Source organism: Mastigoproctus giganteus, chromosome 5 (assembly GCF_048544385.1).
Source record: "Mastigoproctus giganteus isolate SK-2022 chromosome 5, ASM4854438v1, whole genome shotgun sequence".
NCBI classification, from domain to species: Eukaryota; Metazoa; Arthropoda; class Arachnida; order Uropygi; family Thelyphonidae; genus Mastigoproctus; species Mastigoproctus giganteus.
The window spans coordinates 205,005,438-205,025,585 of record NC_143579.1 but is presented as its reverse complement, the minus strand read 5'-3'; the positions used below and the strand labels follow the sequence as shown (position 1 = coordinate 205,025,585).

The 20,148-nt window shown below is 36.2% G+C and overlaps 1 protein-coding gene across 1 annotated transcript in view; it reads left to right on the top strand.

Moving 5' to 3' along the window:
* Positions 1-20,148, top strand: part of LOC150086026 (ankyrin repeat domain-containing protein 13D-like) — a 204,548-nt gene that overhangs the window by 94,092 nt on the left and 90,308 nt on the right. Inside the window, exon 7 of the mRNA XM_090373656.1 lies at positions 6,267-6,456. Within this exon, the coding sequence (XP_090229782.1) occupies positions 6,267-6,456 (190 nt within the window). The remainder of the gene's footprint in view (positions 1-6,266; positions 6,457-20,148) is intronic.

Here is a 20,148-nt window from a genome sequence, read left to right as displayed (position 1 = left end):
GAAAATCAGCAAAAGATATTACAATGCTAAACAGAGGGAAGGGAAATTATGTGCTTTTCTATATTAACCCTTTTGCAGGCAAGTTTCTGGGCTGTATATATTCATATACCCTAGATTGAATGTTTTTGAGCAATTTTGGAAGTGTGTAAAAATTGAAAAACTATGTACATAAATGCTTTTATCTACATAGTTTTTTTTTTTTCCTCCTATTTTTAACTTTATGACCAAACATTACTGGGATTATTGTCAGAAATAAAATAAAAATAAAAATCTCATTAAAAAAATTGTAAAAAAAATCATGTTTCATTAGCTTATGGGTCCTAATTCCAGAGAACTTCAATTTTGATTTGTGTAATCTCACATTGTATTGAATGTTCTTGAAAAGGTACACCATCCTATGCTGAATTTTGAAACTATCCTAAATATAAAAATGGCTGCAATTATTTGTAATCACAACTGATAGATGGCAGCAGATTTCTACAGCGTTTTCAACAGAATCTGCATACACAGGCATAATTTGTTGATACAGTCTTGAAAGGCTTCAAGATGTATTTATACTTGCAAATATTAATGAACATATTTATTGATTTCACATTATGGTTATTGTGGTGCCTAATGTTTAAATATACTATATTAATGCACATATTCATTGACATAATGTGATGTCAATGAATATGTGCATTAATATAGTATGTTTATTCAATATAATTCCTTAGTTTAGTTAAGTAAATAAGTATTTTGGAACATGTTGGTTATTACAGTGTCGTTTCCTGAAACCACTATCTCCTTATTTCAGATACAATGATGTCATTCCTAGTAGTCAGGCCCTTCATTTTTCAATTTTGAGGAATTTAGACCTTTAGGCCTTTTTACTTGTAAGGAGGTTAGCCTATTCCAAGATATAATTCTTTCTAGAACCATCTTTTTTGCAAAAAATTGTTTCCTAGTTTTTGCCAATTGAAGGTTCATCATCCTCTTTATTTGCTCATACGACTGCCATTATATTGTATTCAATGCGTATACAAGAAGAAAGACATTCTAATTAACTATCTAACAAGTGTGCCATGGTATCTCCTAGCAGCCAAAAAAAAAAAAAAAAAAAAAAAACACATTAAAATATCTATTAAAGTTATGTGGGTAGTAATTTTAGTATTCTTCTAGTATGGTCCTTGATTCCAATCTGCCTTATTGATTATTTTTAATTGTAGATGTATAATTAGAAGAAAATTCTTTACAGCTCAGTGTTTTTGTAAAAAGTGATGCAACTACTAGGTAGTTAACCAGATTCAGTTAAATGGACCAGATCTGACATAACTATTCCAAGACATTATGTAAGCACAAATTTAGCATTAATAGTAATTAAAACAAATTACACAATGGTTACAAAGCAGTAGTTGAATTTTCACTGGCTGTTTCAGAAATAGTTATACATTTCCATCCTCAAGTGACTGGAGGATGTTCTGAGTTGTAACCTGCCTTTATATTGTTACTGTAATAACAGCACAGTAACACAACTTCTCTGGAAAAACATGTGACATAGAACACTAAGAATTCAGTATAAACAAAGTATCTTTTTAGAGTGGTACAAAAAATCCCTCTCTTATCAGGTTGGGAGCAAAAGTAAGAACTATGTAATGAGAGACTTGAGATGATTTTGTGGCACAGAACTCAAAGTGAATGGTGGGACTCTGAAAAGATACAACATTCCCTTTGGGAGGATAAATTGCTAGCAATGACTACAAAAAGCCCCTTGTAAAAAAAATAAAGGACAAGTGATATCAGGCGTACTGAACAAACATTCAATTAAGTAATAGTACTTATTATAATTATTTTGATGAAATTGTTAAGTCAACCAAATGAAAATTGAAATAAAAATAATGTTATTAAAGGCATTAAAAGTAATTTCAAGCAAAATATTTTTTTCTTCAGCCATCCTTAGATTGAATGAGCAAAGTAATAATAAATGTGATAATAATGATGACATTAGTTAAAAGAAATAATAAAAATAATGATTTCGACTACAGTCAACATAAATAAAATTAACATGTGCTCTTAATTTATTTGATATACATCTACTACTCAATACATTTGCCTCACACTAATATTGACACCTATAATATCAACCTGGAACTAATTAATGTTTTTCATAAAAAAGCAAATTAAATTTTTGTGATAAGTTCATTAAGAGAGGACACATTGATTTAGCAGTAACAGACACTAGCAGAAGTTACTCTCTCAGGGAGAATAGAATTAAATTCAAAATTGAAGAGGTAACTGTTAAAATTAGAATTAAGAATTTAGCATAAGAAAAAATATATATATTTATTCATCCTTTAAAGAAAGTAAAATGAAATAAATAAATAAATTAATTAATTATGCTGATATTAATAGACTAATGGCTGTAAGTTACTGTGTCTTATTGATCTAATATTAAAAATAGCAAGAGCTTAAGTAAGAGGTGAGTTACTTAAAAAGAGGCTCTTGCTGTTTTTGATATTCGATTAATTATTTTTTCTTAATTTCTTCTTTTGCTATAAAGATTAAAGAGGTGGTAGATGACTTTCATCAACCGGTGAAATACCACCACTTTGCTTATTGGAGGCTTGAAGTGGTGGAACCCATGTTTAGTCTACTAGAGCAAAGTTTCCGGCATCCCCCTCCCATACTTCTCCTTCAACCCATGCATGGTACTAAGTACTATAGGTTTTGATACCTTTCGTGTTTGGGGTTTTCATAAAAAAAAAAAAAAAAAAAAAAAAAGAATAGCAAAATTCTGCAACACCTTTGCTCCTTTAATTAATCAGTTATTAATTAATTGATAAAATTGTGTATTTCTAAGGTTCCATCTGAGGTCTCATATTACATAATCTTTAGCTCCCTCCTAACAGAGCGATTTTTGTACAACTTTGAAAACATAGTTCATATTGAATTCTTGGTGTTCTGCATTACGTATTTCTCGGGTGAAGTTGTGATGTCATCCTTATTATGGTAACAATATAAAGGCAGGTTGCAACCCGGAATACCTTTCAATCACCTTGAGGGTAAAAATGTGTAGCAATTTCTAGAATTTCTTGAAAATTAAACTATTGCTTTTTTAACAATGTAGTTTGTGTTAATTACTATTAATGCTAATTAAATGAGCTAATTGTCTCACATATTATGTACCAATTTTTAATTGGTATACAATATCTGAAACTGGTATCACCATTCATTTTTAAAATTTTTGTGCTGTACGTAGCATACATTTTTAATTGCTTGTGCAATCTCTATATATAAAACGCTTAGGTATGCCCAATCGCTAATTGTTGCCAGCACCCATTCATGCAATTCACCTTGCATGACCACCTTACCAGGCATTCTTTATTAATTTTTGTACTGTTTTTCGACTGAAGAAAGGTAACCTATGCCCGAAAGCTATTGATGTATGTTTATTTTATCTGTCTTCAATTTTAATAAACTGTTCTAAGTTTTAGGAAGTGCAGAAATGCTAATGAAACATTAGAGGAGAGATCTAATAGACTAAGAGACCGAAACATGACTTTACAACTACGAAGACAGATAGAAAACACTGAAGAAAGAGAAGCAAGATTGGAAATGAGAAGACGGGTGAAATGCCATAGGACTAATCAAATAAAAGTAGCAGATGCAAATAATCAACAGGCAGGGCTGTGCAAAAAAGGGGGGGGGGTGCATTGGATGTGCTGCACCAGGGCCCACGATCTAGGGGGGGCCCAATCGAGAGGGTAATCAAAGTCTCAACATAAATGAACGAGGCCCCTTAAGCCCTTTTGCATCCGGGCTCCCCAAGTACCTTTGCACGGCCCTGTCAACAATCTATAATTAATGTGGAAGAGCATGACATAGGAAATATGTGTTACAACTGTGAGTATTGCAATGCAAGATATTGGGGGACATGAGTAAAACACATCAAATAAATACACTAAATGCTGTCATGATGGAAAGGTTTCTCATAATAGAGTAGGTGGCTCAGATAGTGATCTGAGACATCTACTCTGTTACGAGAACTGCTTGCAAGGGATACACGTGAAGCAAATAACTACAGAGAACATATATGAGAGTACAACTCAGCAATGGCATTCACATCAGTGGACGCAGAAATTAAATCACCACCTGGAAATGGTCCATACTGTTTTAAAATACACAGCCAGATTTACCATTTGGTCTCACCACTATATCCAAACGAAGGAAATAAGCCAGGATATGGACAACTTTATATTTTCGATTCTGCTGAAGCAACAACTGGACGAGATACAGCAACAAGTTAACCTATTTGCTGAATCATATAAACAAATGCATCAAATAACCTAGGCCAATCAAACAATGAATGTGTGCATAGCACTTATAGAAGACCTGGACTTAGATAAGAGATGATATAATGCACCTACATCCAAAATTGAGGTTGCTGCAATATTTGTTGGAGAAGACGGTGAACCACCTGCAAATAGAGACATATGCATATATCCCACAGGACTGCTGTAGAATTATATCACCACTAAACAAGAATGGTGAAGACTAAAGGATCTAGATTAAACTATTTATGCCATAATCAGAAAGATGCTGGGTACAACTAGTTACAGATATTCTACTGTACTCTATTCTACTATTCTGCGGGCAAGAAAAAACTGGAATGACAGTTACTCACAGCACTCTGCTCATCATGCAGCAGTAATTTCTGAATACCTTTCCAAATATCTGATCATCTTATAACATCTCCCTTATTCACCTGACATGGCATCAGGTGCTCTGTTTTTTCCCCCAAATTAAAGAATTTATTAAAGGGATGTCAGTTTTCTGACGAAGCAAAAATTGCAACAGTTAATGACAAATTAATCAAGAAACTTTCAGAAAAGGACTTTGAAGGAGTATTTTTGCAATTGTACAGTTATAACCAGTGGGGAAAATTAAATAGCCAAGTTTATTATTTTAAAAAATTTTGTGTGTAATTATCTGTAATACAGCTGAAGCTCTTTAAAGCAACCTTCTTTTTAACATCCCAACATGTTATAATGTCCTATGTGGTTGGTCCTGGCTAATTTCTCATTAATCTAATGCTATTTTGTATTCCGTATAATGAAAATAAAAATAAAAGGATATCTCTATAATAACCATAACTTTCTACTCCTTAAGCTGAAATTTTACTTTTTTATTACAATATTCACATTTAAAAATGATAGAACACTTCAAATATATTGAAGTAATTGATGAGCTTACCGCCTGACCATGAGAAATCATTTCTTAAGATTTCCCATTCTCTTTTATCACAGTGCTGTAATGAAATAAACATTGGCTGAAGTTCATTTCATTAGTTAGAGTATATGTTTATTGGTATGGCTCCAAGAAAGCAGATAACTTTGCAATCGCAGATAAAATTAGGATTTTTCAATCTGTAGATAATGGTATGCATTCTAAGACTGACATCGCCAAACAGCGATATCAGTCTTAGAATGTACAAATACATCAGCAGATGTATTTGTACAAGATACAGAATCGACATCACTTGAATAGAATTCTATTTCAGTATCAGATGACATATTATAAAGGAACTGATTCATTGTCATCAGCTTCAGCATACTATCTGTCTCTGTTCCTTGTCAGTCCTGATGTCCCAGGCTGTGGGTCCATTATAACAACCCTTTAGGGTAAAATTTTATAGGAAAACATTTTTTACACAAAATTTTATTAGTAGACACATTACGGATGATGTTTTGTTTTTCACGAACTAAAGAAATGAGAATTTCAGCAAGCATAATCTTAAAAAATTTTACCATTTCTTCTTGTAGAAAATACTAAACTGGATAAAATAACTTCAACATAAGCAAAGAACATATGAAACTGTGAACCAAGTATACAGCTTTTATAGTGCTCTCTAGATAGTGTGATTGACACTAAACAAAATCTCAGCTGTAATGCAATGGCCCGTAGTTCGGTCAGTGTGCCGATATTGCTCAATTGTTCATTTTGTGTGCTTTTCCTTTTACAGTGCTCATTTATTGACCGCACTTGAATGGATGCATATTTGGACTGAGGCACAAAAATTGCAGTTTGTTTTGATGCAAGTTTGCATTCAGGTAGCAAACTTGTTAAGTAAATTTGTTTATTTTATACTTATATTTTATTTATACTATATTTGTTTAAATATAATTAACATTATATTTGTTTAAATAAAAGTTCAGTCCTGGAACTTTTAATCCTGCCTGTAGTTAATGTTGATAATTTATATTAGATATGGAGTTATTTTGTTCCAGATGATGGTGCAGTTATCTTGGAAGTGAACCATGACGTTGGAAAAGTATTTGTAGAGCACATTAGAGCTTTGCCTGCTCAGATGATGGGAATGGTGGTAACAATTTCTCCTAGTTCAGAAGCTATATCTGCTCGCTTTGCTACACCTATTGTTACAACATATGTAGAAACTGATAAAATAAAGTTTGAGAGGTAAAGTAGAAATGAATCACTTAATAGAATACTTATGGGATGCTGTGTAGCACTGTCAGTTTTTTTATTTAATTTGTGAGTTGTTATTTTCTTTCTTCTACTAGTGCCCAGTTTAATCTCCAAATTTGAAAGATCTGGATTTTGGATATTTTTATGGTAATCATTAAAAATAAAATTTGCCTGCTCGCCCCATCAATGAATTTGTTACAGATATGCTTATTATTGTCATGTGAAATTGCATCTTGTGATAATTGGTAACTGTCCCATGCTCTCTTGACATCCATTATAGCACTTTTCTTTTGTGATACTTCTACAGGTATAGGTATCACTGGATTTCAGTTCTTTTTTTTTTTTTTTAAATAGAAAAAGAACTGCAATCCAGTGATACCTATAAACCCAATACATCATCATACAACATCATTACCAAGGAAATATTGGCTTTAAATAAAATTCTGAAACTTTACGTCAATAATTTCAACTTCCCGTATGTTTACTTCATACCTAAATTCCATAAAACACCTGTTAGTTTCAGGTTCATCACCTCATGTAAAAATAGCTATGCCCAGGTTCCTGGTAATTATATTTATTTAGAACAACTGATAAAAACCAATAATGAACATTATTCCTAATAACCATATTATTTGCAATAATCTACCGGTCTTAGATAAGCTAAAAACATGTCACACTACAGTAGTAGTAGTAGTAGTAGTAATGGAAGCATGTGATTGCAAGAAAGCAAGCATATGAGCTTATGTAGCATCAGCCAAAAAAAAAAAAAAAAAAAAAAAAAAACAATTTTACACATTCATTCCCTCTAAAAGTTTGTCCAGTTCCTCCTTGAATTTATTTAAGCTATCAACTTCCACAATGACAGATGGAAGTTTGTTCCACCAATTAACCACCCTCTGGCTAAAGGCAAATTTCCACACATCTATTCTACAACTGTCTTTCCTCAATTTGAATATATGCCCCCTCAAGTTCGTAATCTGAGAAAGCAGAAGAATCCCATCAGAATTCAGCATGCTCAACCCATTCAAGGCCTTATATACCTCAATCAGATCACCTTGCAGGTGCCTAGTCTCCAGCCGCTGCAATTTGCAGAACAAACATTTTACTTCCATAGCTTGTTCATAGCATTAATTTAGATAATCTTTATAAGGTTCTTCAAAACATCTATCAGGAATATCAAATATTTGTAGAATAGATGTGTGGAAGTTTGCCTTTAGCCAGTGGGTTGTTGATTGCTGGAACAGACTTCCATCTGTTGTTGTGGAAGTTGACAGCTTAAATAAATTTAAGGCTGAACTAGACAAATGTTTGGAGTGATTGGATGGGTGAAATGAGAAGGGGTTTTTTTTTTTTTTTTTTTTGGCTGATTCTGTATAAGCTTGTTTTCTTGCATCATATGCCTCTACTAATGCTAATGTTATACCTCCTATTGGAATAATCTGGTCAAACTATGTATCTTTGTTTTTGATAAACATACTATACAAAGTATATGGGCAGTGCTGCTTCCTGTATTATAACCAATCTTTACCTTTATTGGTATGAATATTAATTTTTTAATGATATCACATTTTTCAGATATGTAGATGACATGTACATGTTGGACTACTTAATTTTCTCAGTGTATCTGGTCACCGATATCCCCAAGAACTGTTATTAGAATAAACCAGTTCCTGCAACTTTGCACCGACCGGGCTAGCCAGGTGGGTAAAGTGCCTGCCTGGCAACCCAAAGGTCGCGGGTTCGAATCCCGCCTCGGGCTTGGATCAAAGTACTGCAAAAACTTTGGGAGGTGCACTATGGCCACAGAAGCCAATGCGCCAATAACTACAAAAAAAAAAAACAAAAAAAAACCTGCAACTTTGCAGCCAATTATTTGAACTTGGATATAAATGTAGATAATGGGTCCGCTGTTATTGACATTAATAACAAATGGAATACATTTAATTTAAATGTGATTAATTTTACCCACTGGAAAATTGTTAACTAACTAACCCATCAGTGTCCTTGACTACTTTTCTTGTCCCTTTTGTTTGGGTATATATGCATGTACATATTGGCATGTAGTTGCTATGGTTTTATACATGTATGATCAACAGTGTAGCCCTATCTTCTGGGTGTCCACTATATTTTTATTTTTATTGTTATTTATTTTTTCTCTTTTGGTATGTCATCTTTTCAATGTGATTTTTCACACAATACGGCCCCGGTACTTACTGAGCACCTTTCAAAATTATTTTTTATTAATTTTTTCACCTTTTGCCACAGAGGTCACTAGTGTACACATCGTGTATCGGTTTACCTTCATTCCTATACTGATCTTATCCTATTTGATCATGTTGTATTCGTATAATCGTCTCATATTGGGCGAGTTCATGTTTAGTTAGTCTTAATATTCCATTTTGCTTTATTTCCTTGGTCGTACTTTTTTTTTTTGTCCAATACTATACTGTACTTTGAAGTAATGCTATTTTGCCATGGTATATACTTTATGTTAGAAACAGAGGACACATTATTGTTGTCTTGTCCCTGACAATTCTGGTAGTTGACACTTGAAAACAACACCAGGATTGTGAATATACAACAATATATTCATGTATATATAAATTATAATATTATTAACTTATTTCTTTATATGTATTAATTTTTCCCTTCTTTTCTTTCTTCTTTCTTCTTTCTCACTTTTTGCTTACTTCCTATCTCTACCATCAAGGCTAAAGGGAAGGGCTTTTGCTTTCGTAAAGGTGACCACAAGGGTCTCAGACAGTTTTTAAATTCTGTACAGTGGGATCAACTGAATATGTTACCAACATTGAATTCTAAATGGGAAGACTTCAGGGACTTAATTATGGAGGCTACTAGGCTTTTCATTCCAACCAAGAAATACTGTTCAAGGTTTAGGCCTAAATGGATGTCAGATGAATTAATAAGGCTCGTGGCAGAGAAGAAAAATGTATGGGATGTATATAAAGTATCAGGTGACACAGAAGCCTATGGCAGATATAAACTAGTCTGTAATCAAGTCACAAAGGGCAGGCGCCTCCGTAGCTAGGTGGGAAGGAGCAGCACTGCGTAGCACACGCTTCTTGATTAGACTGGGGTTCGAGCCTGTCACCACCAAATACATAGGATGCGGAAAGGTCAGGGAATGACCACCGCATATCCCGGAGCAGTATGGCCTTAGTTGCTAATGCTCCTAAAAACCAAATAACAAACAAACAAGGTTGTTCCAGTAGTTGGTATTGCAGGTTATATTCTCTCTATATTTTGCATATATATCTTTGAGTACTGTTTTTAGCTTTGTTTGGTTAATACTTGTAAATAAGCTGTGAAAGTCAAAAGTTTGTACACTGGAAATGTTGTTATTGTGTAAGGATTTTAATACTGGTAGGTTGTTGCCTATAATTCTGCTATTTGGCATGATGTTCAACAAGGGTTGTAGTAGACGTTCAAGAATTTTGCCCGGTTTGTGAACATAACTATTCTTGCATGAGGTTATAAATCTGAATGCTATGGGTTTTTTATGGAATTTTGGAATGAAGTGTATATATATGGCAGACTGTAATTGTTAATGTTCAGTTTTAATTTTTGTTAAAGGCTATAAGTTTCTTTGTAATAATATTTGCAGGAACTGAATGTGTTTCTGGAGTTAAGTTCATTTCTCAAAGTGTGCATAAAATGTTTTGCAAATAAAAGCATAGTTATTTGATGCTTTATCTACTGGTGTAATAATGAAGTCTTTATGTATCTCTAGCAGTTTTGTTTTAGTTTAGCTAGGTTATAGTAGCTGAATTTGTACTGACTATATCTATTTGAACTTAGTGTTGTAAATTTATGTTTTAATAGAGTGAATGTATTGCTAATCCACATGGCATGCCTCTATTGGCACAATTTATTAGACCTTATTCTTGCTGCAAAATTTCAAAATTTCAAATTTTGTTCTTAATACGTGTCTACAGCACACGTTTGGTTTTTTTTTATTTTATTTTTTTGGTTTTTGGGAGCATTAGCAACTAAGGCCATATTGCTCCGAGGATATGTGGTCATTCCCTGACCTTTCCGCATCCTCCGTATTTGGTGGTCACGGGCTCGAACCCCGGTCTAATCAAGAAGCGTGTGCTACGCACTGCCACTCCTGCCCACCTGGCTACGGAGGCGCCTACAGCACACGTGCACCATAGCATACAGAACATGTCGGAAACAGAAGCGAGAACATTGCCGTCTTATTATCAGGTGATACAATAGCCTATGGTATACATATATTAGTCTGTAATCAATTCAAAAAGAAGGTTAGGTAAGCTAAGGCAGATTACAAGAAGTTTCTGGCAAAGAATGCAAAGGATAGTAGAAAATATTTCTTTATTCATATTAACAGCAGAAGGAAGGAGTTGAATTACTTTTGTCCAATTGATGTCGATGGTTTAACTGTTGATGACCCTGCTCAGGTTGCTGACAAATTAAATAGGTATTTTATATCTACATTCACACATGAGGAATTCTTTAGCGAAGGGGTTGCCAGAAGTTTATCAAACTCTAACAGGGAGCTAAATGATTTTGTGATAACAGAGAGGAAAATGGAATTAAAATAGTTGAAGTTAAACATTAAAATGGCACCTGGGGTGGATGGGATCTAGCCAGTTATTAAGAGAGGGAACTGACATTGAATTTGTTAGTTTAATGTATGTTCCCAGGAAAATAATGAAGTCACTTGTTAAAGAAGTAATTCAGGATCGTCTAGACAGCATGCAATTATACTGCAGTCACAGCAGTATAATTGCATACTTTTTGAGGGGGGGGGTGTCCTTGTCTAACCAATCTGATTGGATAATATGATGTAGTCACAAAGGAACTGAATACAAAAAATAATTTTGATATCGTATACTTGGATTTCAGGAAGGCTTTTGATGCTGTTGCACATGACTGCTGTACAAACTGGAACAAGGTGGCAAGTTACTGCTATGGATAAAGGGATGTTTAAATGGGAAAAGACTGAGAGTTGTTATCAATGGGCACTGCTGTTCGTGGCCCCGAGTGTGAAGCGATAGTGACAAGCGATTTTTCTCTGCCACTCATAAAGTGATCTTTGAAAGTGATATAGTTCTATTTTTGTTGTGCGATTTTCTTCTGTTTTGTTCACTTAAAGTGGTTCTTTGTTTAAAAAGTCTTATGTAAGAACCCAGAAAGGGAACTCACCTTTCTTCTTTAGTATTTATATTAAATACTAACTCACTCTACTAACCTTAATAACCACTTGGTCACTGGTGGCACCGCTCCTGCCTCCACATGGCGGGGCCGGTAATCTGGGAGAAGAAAGTCCTTCTCCCAGGGCTAAAAGGAGTAAACATGGACACTAATGATTTCCCACGATTAGAGCCAAAGGGCTCTCAACATGACAACCACGAAACCGATCATGACTTCTCACTGTCGAAAAGACTAAAAAAGGATGCAAACAAGCAAGAACCTCCAGCTTTCCTGATTATCCATTCTCTGTCTTCACAACCTGTCAGCAAGCTCTCCCCTGTCATCATACAACGATGCATTGTAAATGCAGCAGCATCTCCAAAAATGGTGAAACGTCTTCAGTCTGATGACTTGCTAATAGAGACCTCTCACCCAAGACACTCTGACCTCCTGTTAAAACTTACATCTTTAAGTGGAATTCCAATTCAAGTCACTCCACATAACACCCTGAATTCTTCCAAGGAAGTGATCAGTGAATGGGACCTATTGAACGTTTCCGAGGAAGAAATAATCCAGGAACTAAAGGATCAAAATGTCACTCAGGCCAAGAGAATTATGATACGAAAAGACGGCACCTTAGTCCCAACACATAGCATAATTTTAACCTTTAGTTCACTGAATCTACCATCCTCAGTGAAAGCAGGCTATTTAAACTGTCATGTTCGGCCCTTTATCCCAAACCCTCTGAGATGCTACAAATATCAGAAATTTGGCCACTCCCAGACAACATGCCATGGAGATGCAACATGTCCAAACTGCGGTTGCAAAACTCATACTCAATCTGAATGCAAGGCCCAAACTCCGCAGTGTCCTAATTGCAAGGGCAATCATCCAGCTTACTCCAAAGATTGTGATCTCTGGAAGTTAGGAAAAAAAATACAGAAATACAAGACTGAAAATAAAGTATCTTTTCAAGAAGCTAGAAGACAAGTAAAATTAAGTATCCCAAAAACCACTTACACCTCGGCTACCCATAGTTTCAAATCAGTAGCATGTCAGACAGAAGTGTCAGTCTCTTCCGACAAATCGATCGCCGACTGGGCTCGATCAGTATTATCAACTCAACCTACATCTGAATCACAGTTAGTGGACCAAAGTAATAATGCGCCACTCACAGTTCCAATTCAAAACATAACCCACAGCACAATGGCAGAAAAATTGCATAAATCAGATCCTGTGGAGGTGAAACAACCAACAAGCATGGATACTGATGATATGCCCAACCAAGAAGATTTTCTTGAATTACACGCAGATGGAGATATGGATGATAAAAATGATTCAGGACGCCCTAATTTTCCCAGAAAAGAAAAATCTAAATCCGACCGTTACAAACAACCCACGCATAAAAAGCAGACAGATTCATCTTCCTCTTACAAAACCAAATAATGGAACATATTATCCAATGGAACTGTAGAGGTCTTCGCAGTAACTTAGATGATATACATGAATTAATTCATCACTAAACAAACTAAATACAAAAATTAATTCATCAAAAATTAATTCATAAACCTCTTGCAATATGCTTGCAAGAAACTAATTTGACATCTCTGGTCTTAGTTTTAATCAAAAATTACACTGTATTGGCAAGACAGGGCTGACTCCAATAACGCTCATGGAGGAGTAGCGATACTCGTGGATTCAAGCATCCCCGCCAGGCGTATTCCATTACAAACATTCTTAGAAGCCGTTGCCACACGTGTTGTTAATGGTATTACTCTGACATTGGTTTCGATTTATCTTCCACCTAATCATCAATATACTATTCAGGAACTTGAAGATCTTGTTATGCAGTTACCATCACCGTTTTGTTTACTAGGAGACTTTATTGCACATCACCCATTATGGGGTTCCCCCACCTCAGACAGATGAGGTAAGCTTATCAAAATGCTGATCGATAGGCAGAATTTAACATTACTGAATACTGGGTCTCCTACATATGTGCATCTCCCTACGGGCTCAACATCTGCCATAGACCTTTCCATCTATTTCCCCAATCCTCTTTCCAAGTATAGATTGGATATCTCTGAGTGATCCTTATAGCAGCGACCATTTTCCATTAATCTGCAAAATTCAAACATCCTATTCCTTTCCAACAGAAAGTCCAATTAAATGGAAATTTTCAAAGGCTGACTGGGCAAAATACAGATCGCCCATCTCATTTGACAACAATATCATTCAGTCCGGTTCCATCAATAGTGTTACGGAGCACATCACAAATCAAATGCTGGCAGCCACATCCGTCGCAATTCCTCAATATCAAGCAAGAAATAGACGAATTACTGGTGGAATGAACATTGCAATAATGCAAAAAAAGAGAAAAACAAAGCATGGAATATTTTCCGCAAATATCCTACCACCTCCAATCTTATTAACTATAAATGTCTCAGAGCTAAAGCTCGCTATATCAGACGCAAAGCAAGAAAAGAAACTTGGATTAAATTCGCCTCGTCAGTTAATAAAAATACCGATATCAGATTAATCTGGAGAAAAATAAAATGTTTGAACAATAAATTTCCACCTCTATCCACCCCGCTACTAAACTGGAATGGACAAGAACTCTCTAATCCCACAGAAATATCAAATGCACTGGGAATTGTATTTTCTCTGTTGTCTTCTTGTAATGCTTATGATCAATCATTCCAAAAACGTAAAACAGTTGCAGAGAAATCCAGACTGAATTACACTGACAATTCTGCTTTATTTTATAATCAACCATTTACCATATTTGAGCTACAGCAATCTCTTACAAACTCAAGAAACAGTGCTGCTGGCCCTGATGGGATATATTATGTAATGCTCCGAAATCTGGATCAAAGATCACTCTCTTTGCTGCTCATATTTTATAATCGAATTTTTTCTGAACATACCTTCCCAAGCTCCTGGAGTCATTAATATGTACTACCGATTGCAAAACCCGGTAAAGATCATTCTGCTCCTCAAAATTACAGACCGATATCCCTTCCCAGCTATCTCAGCAAAATTCTCGAGAAAATGATACATCGCCGTCTCACTTGGTTCCTCGAGTCTCAAAACTTGAGACTCGAGGAACCAAGTCAAAAATAACAACCAATTCGGTTTCCGGAAAACCCGATCCTCATTGGATCTCATGATCAAAGCCGAGTCAAATATCAGAAATGCTTTCATCAAAAAGGAACATCTCGTCGTGGTCTGTCTTGACGTTGAGAAAGCCTTTGACACTACGTGGCGTTTTGGCATCTTAAAGGATCTACATTTTCTTGGCCTGAGAGGTAATTTTAATTTACCATATTTTATCCAAAATTTCCTTCACCGGAGATCCTTTCAAGTTCGTTATCGGGGAACCCTCTCTGAAATCTTTATCCAAGAAGAAGGAATTCCACAAGGGTCTGTTCTCAGTGCTACCTTGTTTGCAATGAGAATGAATCATATAATTGAACTCATTCTGAAAACTGTGGATTCATACCTTTTCGCAGAAGATCTCTCAATTTCTTGTCATTCTCAAAACATGCATTACATTGAACACCAACTTCAAATATCAATGAATCGCATCCTGACATGGATGACACAAAATGGTTATAGACAATCCATCCAGAAATCTACTGCCATTCGCTTCTGCTCCAGATGCAATATGCATCCGGAACACGAGCTGCACTTGAATAACCATCCTCTTCCCATAACTAATTGTATTCATCTACTAGGATTGTTCTTTGACAATAAGTTAAATTTCCAAAAGCACATTGAACATCTCCGGACTACTTGTCAAAAAAAACTGAACATACTCAAAGTCTTATCAACCACAGCATAGGGAGCAGATCGTTACAGCCTGCTACATTTATATAGAACCATAATCAGATCACAACTGGACTACGGCGCACATGTCCCCAACTCTGCCAGGGAGAGTGCTTTATCTCGCCTCAACCCTATTCAACATTCAGCTCTCAGAACAGCACTAGGTGCGTTTAGAACATCTCCAGTGCAAAGTTTGTATGTTGAAGCTCATGAACCGCCCCTAAATATCAGGAGAAAGATGCTGCTGCTGTTGCTGAACTATGCAACCAAGATCCAAAGCCAGATGACCCATCCTAATTGGTCAATACTTTATAATCCACAGTTTACAACCTTCTATAGAAACAAACCACAGTCAGTTCGGCCTGCTGGTATTAGGCTAAAACAACTAGCAGAAGATTGGGATATACACTTCAATAAAATCTTACAAGATCCTATAGATCCCGACCCTCCATGGTCTGTCATCATGCCATCTTGTGACAATTATTTCCAACAATGGGGTAAACACTCCCAATCAGATATTAACATCCAACGGCTACACATAGCGCATACTCAACATTATCCCGACTTCATTAAAATTTATACAGATGGATCGAAGTCTGAGAGTGGAACAGGTGCAGCAGTAGTACTCCCTGATACTATCATTTCTCTATCTCTCCCAACAGAGTGCAGTAGTTACACGACTGAATTATATGCCATAAAGCTTGCTATAGAACATATTTTCCATATGTCAATTCAAAAGAGCTTAATATACACAGACTCACGGAGTTCCTTATTAGCCTTGCAAAACAATTCTCCGTCTAATCACCCTCTAATAAAGCTCATTAGAACAGAGTTGATACATCTGAGAGAGCATCAACAAAAGGTTATTTTCTGCTGGATACCTGGCCATACTGGAATACCAGGAAATTAAATTGCGGATGATGCTGCCAAACATCCATCGAGAGCAGCCCCAACAAATTCCTTAGTACCGTTCATAGATTATAAAATTATGATCCGAAGCATATGTAAGTCGATGGACTCTGCAATAGCAAGCGCAAATTCATAATAAACTCTTTCAAATTAAACCTGTACCAAAATTATGGGCTTCCAGCCCCATTGCAAACAGACAAGAAGAAGTAATTCTGGCCAGAGCCAGAATCGGCCATACTCATTTAACTCATTTGTTCCTCCTGTCAGGAAATGACCCTCCTCAGTGTAACCATTGCCATACACCACTCACAGTCAAACACATACTTCTGGAATGTACTCTGTATAATAATGCTCGACTAGTGTCATTCATTTCTCTGGCAAGCTTAAAGGAACCTTTGTCACTTAGCCATATCATAGGCAAAAAATCAAATCTCGCAGAATTGTTCTCCTTCCTAAAACAAATAGGACTGTATAGCCATTTCTAACTGATTCTACATGAACCAACACAGGCAGTATGAACCACTTTTCTATGTGCAATATGGCCTAAGTAGCCATTGCACTTAAAAACCCCATCAACAACAAAGGCGCCTCCGTAGCCAGGTGGGAAGGAGCAGCAGTGCGTAGCACACGCTTCATGATTAGACCGGGGTTCGAGCCCGCCACCACCAAATACGGAGAATGCGGAAAGGTCAGGAAATGACCACCGTATATCCTGGAGCAATATGGCTTTAGTTGCTAATGCTCCTAAAAAAAACAAAATAACAACAACAACAACTGCTGTTAGTGGACTAATGTTATTAGTGGAGTCGCCCAGGGTTCAGTGCTGGGCCCATTGTTGTTTTCAATATTAATGATATTGATGAAGGTATATCAGCCTTAATGGTGATACAAAGGGTAAGCTTCAACAAGATCCAGGAAAATTTGTCATGTGTTGAGAAATAGTAGTTGAAGTTTAACATTTACAAATACAAAACTGCATATGGGAAGGAGTAATCTTGGATTACTCCTTCCCATATGCAGTTTTTCACTATTAACATACCAATTGGTATGCATTATTAACATATCAACTGTGTGGTATGTTAATAATGCAACTGTATGGGAAGTGGAAAATGAAAAAGACCTCGGGGTAATTGAGCAGATATATATGATTTGCTCTGAGCAGTGCAGACAGAGGCTGCCTGAACAGCCCATGAGTTTTTTGTCAATGATATGCAGAAACTTTGCTAGCAAGGATAAGGGGGTGATTATCCCTTTGTACAAGGCCATGGTTAGGCCATATATTGATTACTGTATACAGGTCTGGAGGCTTCACTTTAGGAAGGAAGTAGATCTGCTGGAATGGGTGCAGAGAACGTCATCCAGATTGAAGGGAACAAAATGGTGCTCTTACTAAGAAAGGCTCCCTGCAAGTGCCTAGTCTCCAGCCATATAAATTGCTCTGTCTGGAGACTAGGCACTTGCTTGGAGATCTGATTGAGGTGTTCAAGGCCTTAAATGGGTTGAGTAAGTCAAATGTTGAAGGCATTCTTCCTCTTTCTGAGACTACACACACATGAAGGGGCCAGGGCCTAACTTGAGGATATGCAGACATTAGGCAAAAGTAATTTTTGGGGCCCCTGTAAAAATGTTTATTATGAATTGACATTTAATGTTTTTGGATTAATAATAATGATAAATGGATGGGTTTTGGTGCTGTTTTATGAAGTCATGGCACCAATGGTGCATTCAAAAAATCATCTTGTCAATAATTCTATCATGAAACTGCTTTTTAAATTACTGATATTATACTATTCTGCTCTAAGATGAGGCAGCTATTTGTTCAATACCATACAGTTGAATGCTTGTTATTTGATACAGATGAATATATTTCATAAAACAAAAATTAATTTGCGGAATATCAAACACAGAAAGGTGACTAATTAGGAGAGTATATTAGTTACTTAGAGACTCAGTTACATTGCAAAATAAGATGTTTATTCAATTATTCTCAATGATTTGAAACAACTAATACTCTACAAAACAAAATCAAAATTAAGACACAAATAAAATATAAAAATTCAGTACAAAAAATGACAAAATGAAAATATGCCATCTATGTAAAACAGAGGTCCCCAACCCATGGGACCCGATCCCATTGGGGGTCGCGGAAGAGGTTCAAGGGGTTGTGAGGAAGTGAGAAATAAGACCTAAACATAATACTTTTATCATACCGCTTGACATTGTAGTTACTAAAATGTCGACAATGTAATTGGCAACACTTCTTCAAGACCTCTTGAATTTACAATGTTGTGCATTACGATTTTGGTTGTGTCCATTGCCATTTATGGACACTCTCAAAGTACAGGCACTAGGCACATGCCTAGTTTGCCTAGGCCTGAGGTAGGCCTGAAAGGAGCATAAATTGAAGTTGAGGAAGGATGGTCGCAAGATAGATGTGCAGAAGTTTGCCTTCGGTCAGCAGGTGGCTGATTGTTGGAACAAACTTCCATCTGTTGTTGAGGAAGTGGGTGGTTTGAATAAATACAAGGAAGAACTAGACAAATTCTTAGTGGCTCTGGATGGGTGAAGCTTTATAAGCTTTTTTTGACTGATGCTTTATAAGCTTGCTTTCTTGCGTCATTTGCCTCTGCTAATGGCGCCTCTGTAGCCAGATGGGCAGGAGCAGCAGTGCATAGCACACGCTTCTTGATTAGACCGGGGTTCGAGCCCGTGCTCACCAAATACGGAGGATGCGAAAGGTCAGGGAATGACCACCGCATACCCCCGTAGCAATATGGCCTTAGTTGCTAATGCTCCTAAAAACCAAACAAACAAACAGCCTATGCTAATAATAATACTACACAATATTTTGCTGGAAGGATGATTACAATTAGATCAAAATGCACTAAAACACCTTATAGAATCCATACTGTGCCACACACTTGTTGTTATTTGAAATGAATGTGGCTCATTTCGAAACTGAATAAAGGTTCTTATTTTTTTCTTTTTGGCCAGTGTGTATATGTTTGTCTGTGTGTGTTTAGGGGGGGGGGAGAGAGAGAGAGAGAGAGAAATAAGAATTTTTTATTTTTATAATCCATAATTTTTAGAATCCAGAATTTTAAAAATTTATTGGTTCAAGAGGTAGAAAAATTATTGTTTTAGTACAGTGAGGCACCAATGCACCTGCCTTAGTGTAAAGAACCATGGGGTTGAGGTTGGCAAAGCTTATGAGCGCTTTTTATGAAATTGGGAAAGCAAAAGTATGGCTAACACATGGAACAGTTTCAAAAATATGGTGAATACGTACAATGTATAGGACCTTCACTCCGACAAGCACTAAGCAGCTATAACCACATGGTTTTTGTTAAGGGGAAGGTTTTGTTAATTATGGTTTTGTTAAGGGGAAGTCTTGCCTGACCAATTTGATTGGATACTATGATGCAGTCAAAAAAGAACTGGATGCAGGGAATAACTTTGATATTATATACTTGGATCTTAGAAAGGCTTTTGATATTGTTGCACATGGAAGACTGCTGCACAAATTGGAGCAGTGTGGCATTGGAGGCAAATTGCTGCTATGGATAAAGGGGTGGTTGAGGGGGAGAAGACAGAGAGTGGTAGTCAATGGACACTGCTCATCTTGGACTAATGTTATTAGTGGAGTCCCTCAGGGTTCAGTGTTGGGTCCATTATTGTTTTCTGTATTTATAAATGATATTGATGATGGGATATCAAGCTTAATGTTTCAGACGATACAAAGGTTGGCAGGGTTGTTAAGGACACTAC